This window comes from Atta colombica, unplaced genomic scaffold (genome assembly GCF_001594045.1).
Source record: "Atta colombica isolate Treedump-2 unplaced genomic scaffold, Acol1.0 scaffold100, whole genome shotgun sequence".
Classification (NCBI taxonomy): domain Eukaryota; kingdom Metazoa; phylum Arthropoda; class Insecta; order Hymenoptera; family Formicidae; genus Atta; species Atta colombica.
In genome coordinates this window covers 1,371,787-1,379,138 of record NW_017259185.1, presented here as the reverse complement: position 1 = coordinate 1,379,138, position 7,352 = coordinate 1,371,787, and the positions used below count along the sequence as shown (strand labels likewise).

Sequence of the window (7,352 nt, the reverse complement as noted above, 5' to 3'; positions counted from 1 at the left end):
TATATATATACATATATAAAATATTTTTACTTTTTTTTGATGCATTATGCATTATAATTCCATAAATATTTCTATATGTTAATTACAGAATTAATTTCAAATTCCTATTCAATATCAGTGACTAAAGCCAATATTCGGTAACTTTTAATGACAGCGTCAGTGTCATTACATTTTCATTACGTAGATTTTATATATGTATACAAGCTATGCAACAACAATGTAATACTAATACTGTCATTAGAAATTAGAGAATAAGAGTCTAATTTAAGAATAAATACAAATATACAAATTTGAAATTAAAAATTAATTATTTTTGTCAATCAATAACATTTAAAAGATATATAAATTCACATGCTATAAATGATAAAGAATTAATATCATATTAGATACAAGTTCATTCTTTTTCATGAAAGTCAAGCAATTTTAGATGTCAAGGAACTTTGCGGTTCAGTGGAGTCCTAATCTGTGATGAAAATTTGAAATTTCCAAAGCGAAGGAGGCTCTTCTCGGCCAGGGTCCTATTTGAAAGTTAAAAGAAGTTCGAGCCAACGAAGAACACGAGCAGAACGACGTGGTTTTGTTTGTTCGTTTCATGAATTTTTCACAACCGTCGCCATTATTATCCCTACACTAGTCCCGGATTTACATCGATGTCAGTAAACGACTACTATCTGCAGCAACAGAAAAACAAAACTCATTGCTGTCATGTAATATATACGCTCATGATAAAATAGCGCAAAATTCTTCATGAAATTCACAAATATTAATTAGAATCTAATTCAATTTGCTAAACAATTCTCGTTTTCTGCTCGATCTTTCACAATAACTTAAAGAAACACGATTAAACTTCAAACACAATGGACACACATTATCTATAATGCGTAAGTCTAAATTTGAAAAGTTCCATTTCTAAAATAAGAAAAATAAGAAAATCATAACGAGCATAGACGTGACTTTCTGATAATTTTACTGAGATGTACAATAATTTTTTTATGTTGCATTCAAGCGTATACGTAACCGCAAGCGGACAAACTTCCATAAAATTGCAGCATAAGTCGTGGTTTTATGGTTCGACTATCATAATATAAGATTTCGTAGCAGATGCTGTTACGCCAAGATAGTAAACCAAAAAAAGTTTCCTCAACAAATTGCGACTACCAACTGATGTGCTGGAAGTCGACGAGCATATAATATAAATTGTATCCACGTTATGTCACCGTCATATGCACGAGTATAATTTACGATGATGTGGAATTTTCGCAAGCGAAATATTTACAGACATGAGTTATTTGAGAAATTAATAACATTTATAGTCTGCGAGTATTTTTATAGTTTTAAATCTCTGTATTAAAAATTGACCGCAAATATAGATAGAAAGAAATCCTAAAACTGCCCATTAGATTTAAAATATATTCATGCACGGTTTTAATTGTAATAGAAATATAATAAAAATAATATAAAAAAAGGAAGCTTATATAAATGTTCCTATGTAAATGATTAGCAACAGATTTTACAAACTTCATGCCTGTGCGAAAGCCCTTTAAGGCAAAACAGAATAAAAGAAAGTCCTTAAAATCTTTCACAAATGAAGTGAAGAGCTTACATGAAAAATCACTTGCATAGACATAGTATATTTAGGATGCTTTCCAGCAAGGGACACAGATGACACAGTGTAATACAGTGAATCATTATATTCTTGTTGTACGCAAATGTTAAACATAAGATTATATTATGCTATGCCTTTGCTGAAAAGGCAAATAAATAATATATATATATATATATAAAAACTGAACTAGGCACGGTTTGTTCATGTAAAAGAAAAAGAAAACACAACTCAAGTCTCTCTCTCTCTCTCTCTCTCTCTCTCTCTCTCTCTCTCTCTCTCTCTCTCTCTTCCTCCCTCTCCCTCTCCCTCTCCCTCTAACAATGATTGTTCTCTATCTATTAGAGAGAAAAGAGAAACCCGAGTTGTATTTTATTTCTCTCACATGGGGGTCTCACATGCTCTATTTATATTATGTTTATGATTATTTGCATCAACAATTTCGAAGTCTTTTCGACAAATTCTTAACAAAAAAAGGAGTTGGTGACTTACTCTCTAAATTTTTTAGAGTATACTTAATTAGAGTATATTTAATTGAACTTTTTAGAATAAATTTTACTTCAAAGAATTTAGAGAATAGAATTTCATCAATATCATTCACAAGTACGAATGTTTACACAATACAACAATAACCGAACACAAGCACAGAAGAATGACATAAATTCATTAATTACCTAGAGGACCCTTTGACTTCCACAGGCCTTTGATGAGAGTGGGATCGCCGCGACGCCAATCGCGCCATCCTCGACCCCGACGAGCAGGCCCCTGCTTGTCGGCCCACCTTGAACCAGTCTCGGAAGCTGCGGCACCGCCACCGGCTGCACCGCCACCGGCTCCACCGCCGGTCGACCCACCAGTAACACCGAGACCGAAAGTGGCAGCTCCGGCAGCGCCGGTGGAGAAACCGGTAGCTCCTCCGCCACCGCCGCCGCCGCCGCTTCCGGTAGCACCACCGATAGAACCACCGCCGCCGGGGCCCGGGGTGCTCGGCGATGAACCGGCCTGCGGCTGACCGTGGCCCCCAGTACTTCCACTCTGTGGCATCGGCGCTCCCGCCGCTTTTTTGTCCGACCCGGAAATTTTCAGGAAGCAGCATGAAATGAATACAGTAAGACGTGCGCACCGTTAAACTACTCGATTCGCGTTCAATGATCAATTGGAGTTTCAATTGGCGGACTGTGTGCAATCTTCCTCCGATTCATCTATCTTCGCTTATCTAACGAAAATCGCTCGGAAGAGTTGCGGTTGTCATAATTGTTATTTTAAAGGAATAATGTTTGACTTTGTTCTCACTTTTGTTGATTCTTCAGAGAATCGCAAACTGCGAAAGCCAGCAAAGCAAATATTTTTTTTCTATAATAAATCACTATCTCTCTGATTTATTTTTCAACTTAAATAATATATATAATTTTTATCTTAAAGTAAAATTATTTAAGAATAAGAAAAACACTATTTCATTCGAGAAATCGATTTATCCAAATTTGGAAGTTTGTTTGTGTACGCAAATATAGAACAAATCTCATCAGAATTCTGAGAGAATCGATCTTAGCGTTAGATATGCGAAAGAGCAGTGTAATGGAGCAGAAGGTATCAGTGCGAAGGACTTTTCAGGTAGGTGAATATGCAAAGAGATCAGAGGATCGTATAAACTGCTTTACTAGATTTCCATTAATATTTCATCGATTATTCCCGCTTTAATTAACGGTCACGAATGATCGTAATCACACTAAAGACAGGAGACAATTCAATAACAGTAAATCGAGAATATAAAAGTATCAGAGTGGTCTTTTTCCTCTCTATATCGACGGAGCGTCTCCCTCATAGCTAATGCATGTACTTAAGGATACAAGAGAATTTCAATCCGTTAAATCGAGAGGTGACATTGATGTAAAGGATTGACGGCCAATTTACAGGGATGAGTGATGAATCGCATTTTCGGCACCACTCAACGTAATAGACGATGCTGAGTACAACAATAATAAAAGAGAAGATATAAATCGAAATTCTACAATTACGAATATGATTTTGATAAATATGTTAAATTGTTATAATTATGTAGTTGTTAATTACGTATCTCTAATTGCACCATTAATATAAAGTATTTATTCATTATATTACAATAATTATATTCGCCATTATCTCCAAATAATATTGCAATTAAATTCTGAATTACACAAATTCATAAAGAAACAATTATTTATTCCTTGTCGTATTTTACTCCTTTAGACTTAAATAAGCGTGATAAATTTGCCGTCGGAAAAAAAGACGACGTCTACAATATTTCCCACGACGCATGCGTGCGTGTCTATCATTTTAATTAAAAGAATTTCTTCTTATTAAATTTTCTCAAATATGTAGAACCGATACATAAATGAATATCAGATAAATAAGAGAAAAGATTTTTATCCCATATTGAATTTCACGCATGTTTTTCCATTTATCGAAACATTTATAAATAAATATTATCGCAATTACAATTGTAAAAAATATCATAATCTGTTTTGCTAATATTAATTTTTTTGTTACTAATATTAATTTTTACGAATAACAAAAAATTAAAAAACAAGTAAAATTTGCTAAAATAGAAAAAATGTTATAAATGGCAATTTTGTTTATTCAATAATTTTATTTCTTTGAATAGACGAGAATATTGAGGTTCAATATATATAAAATTTGTTGCGTCTTTTCTGCATAGCGAATTTAGCGAATCATGTCTTTTCTCCACATGAAAACAGAAATAAATATTCAGATTTTTGTTTTCATGAATAATCAAAAATTTTTAACGGAATTTTTACACACAAATAAAAATAAAAATATTTTTCTTATTTATCAAATATTGTTTATCAATTTCATATATTAAATTTTTATAATTACATTACTTTGCAATGATTAAATGATGTACAATACCTTAAGTAGCTTCACAATTGTAAGTAACAATTAAGAATCTTTAGTTATAAAATAAATATATAAAATTAGCAATATATAATTTAATTAATGCGATCTTTTTAATTAAGAAATGTGTAACATCGTCATTGTTAATATAAATTTGGTTGATAACAATTGTAATTTTTTAATAATATTTCACAGCAACTGAAATGCACTTTTCATTATTCCAAATCTACTTGACTTATGATATCTACTTCTCAAAAGATTTAAGGATACACTTATATTTAACGCGTGGAGGTTTAATTAGAATATAAATTTAAACTAAAACATCAATCAACGATTATCAAGTGCCATTTTCGTCGCATGCATAAGTGTCAAAAGTGTTAAGGGGGCTCTCTTTTTTTTAAGTAACTTAAAAAATTAATTTACCGTCAAATTTGCGAAAAATGTGATTGACGGTTTCGCAGCATCCTTAATGCAAAATCGTGTTAGCGGTATAAAGAATGCAAATTTTATAAAGAAAATTTTTTTTTAGTATTTCTACGTCGGTAGTATCGAGTATAATCTGCATATGTAGATTAAAATTTGGATCGTCGCGGTGCGAGGAATAACATTAGAAATCTAACCATGAATAGAAAATCGATAAATTTAAACAAAGTCTAATTTAGGATCAGCCTACAGCAGTCTGTATTGAAATTGGGCGAATTATTAAATCCGCATAGTGACCAATTTTGTTTTAACCAATCATCACAAAAATTGCTTTTTCTATATAAGACCTATTTTGTTCTTGGTGGCGTTTGAATTTTTGATTGCATAATTTCGCACATAATTATTATACAAACAAATTAAACTTTAACGTTTTGTGATTTCAGAAATTAACACACTCATCATAAATTACAGTTCGCTGGATTAATTAATTATCAAATGCAAAATTACAAAAAATAACACTAAACGACATTATTCTCAAACGTGAGTAAAATAATTTTGAAATTTAAATTTTAATAGAATTTATAAACAACTTTTCTTACAAATTATGCAAAATACAAAATACCAATTTATATACATGTTATGAATTACAATTCACTAGATTAATTATTAAATGTGAAATTATAAAAAAATCATGGAATCGATATTATTTTCAAACATGAATATAAAATAATTTTTAAATTTAAATTTTAATAGAATTTATGAACAACTTTTCTTTTCACAAATTATGCAAAATACAAAATACCGATTTTATAATGATCTATTTATGTTTCATTAATACGCTTATCTATGAAAGCAATTATAAAAATAATATCCTGATAATATTCTTATATTTAGAGAATTTGAATCTTTAATTACTTACCGCATAAGGAAAGCAACAAAATAGTGGCAAGGAAGAACCAACCCATACTTCATCAACAGGTCGTTCCGTGAGAAACCGTGCTACATCGTTAAACTTCACGTGTATGTCGAAATTGTCAGTGCCTAATGCTGCACATTAGAACGAAGCTCCTTAAAAAAAAAAAAAAAACATTTCATATTAGAAAGATAAAGCAAAATAAAAGAGAAATCCTTAAAAATATTTTTATTTTAAATTCATTTTTACTGACAAAGTAAAAGTGGCAGAAATTGAATTGAAGTCTATAAGATGAGAAGTCTATAATGTCAAACTGAAGCAGTTAATATTAAGATGTAAGTTGATATCAATGTAAGCCACAGTTGCGGGTTATCTCGATACACCGTTAAATGCCAACGTTTCGTGAATATTGCAGTTTACTTCATCAAGGCGAGAAACAACTCGATATTGATACTTGCCCTGATAAACTGCAAATAAATTGCAATGTTCACGAAACGTTAGCATGATGTATAGAGACGGAGATAATCTGCAAACCGAGTAGCTTCATTAAAGAAAATATCCATGGAGGTTTCAAAAGTATTATAGTGTATTGATATACTTATTCATAAAGTATTTCTTTAATAATAATAAAGAAATACTTTAATACTTCTTATTTCTCTATTATTAATAAAGAATAAAAAACACAAGATTTATTAGATTTTTAAAATTTATGCATAACTAAATAATATATAATTATAATTGCTTTGAAAATTTAGTTATTCCCTTTAAATTAATAATTCTCTTTAAATGTGTTCACATTCTTCATATTAAATGACCACATCTACATGTAGAGCTTTCCCGTAAGGCGGCTGCAAACGTCTGCATGGTTAACTACTATGAAAGCTCGAAAATTTCCTATCGGTGGATTGCATCGCGGAGGCATACGAATAATTGAAATGACCTACGTCAAGAACGGCCTCTATGCTGTGATGGCGCGGCATTCGCCATCCTATATAATCGCCGGCAAATAATGTATAAATTCGTTTTCGAGAGCGAGTCGCACAGCGTTCTCGACATTTCCGTAAACCAGTAAATGGCTTATGCATGAGCGCGCCAGTATGAATCCTGGCTAGCTGCGGGCAAGATTATATTCCTATTCGCGAAACACCATGGAACGTCGCATCCCCCAATCTCTACATTGTAAAATTGATATGCAAATCATGATCAATATTATCGAATCGGCTATGCATATCATTACAACCTAATTTCATAATATATTGTCTAACAGTGTTTAAAAATGATTTCTTTAAATTTCTTAATTAATCCATCAAAATTTAATTTAATTAACTTTTCGACATTGTTGCAGTCGGATCATAATATTACCACAGTTTTTCACGTAATATTTTTAAAATCATCAAAAATAATAGATATTTTATTCAATTTCGAGTATTCTATCGTATAACGCGAGTTTTAATAAATTTCAAAGAATTGATGACTTTGAATGATTAATTTGTTTACAATAATAGTGACAATAATAGCACC

At 31.3% G+C, this 7,352-nt stretch overlaps 1 protein-coding gene across 1 annotated transcript in view; it reads right to left on the bottom strand.

The window, feature by feature from the left end:
- LOC108684600 overlaps positions 1 to 6,335 on the bottom strand; it is a 7,142-nt gene extending 807 nt beyond the window's left edge. Inside the window, 4 exon segments of the mRNA XM_018189008.1 lie at positions 2,278 to 2,661; positions 4,919 to 4,960; positions 5,838 to 5,986; positions 6,290 to 6,335. Coding sequence (XP_018044497.1) covers positions 2,278 to 2,661; positions 4,919 to 4,960; positions 5,838 to 5,986; positions 6,290 to 6,335 — 621 coding nt within the window.
- Between the last annotated feature and the right edge of the window lie 1,017 nt (positions 6,336 to 7,352).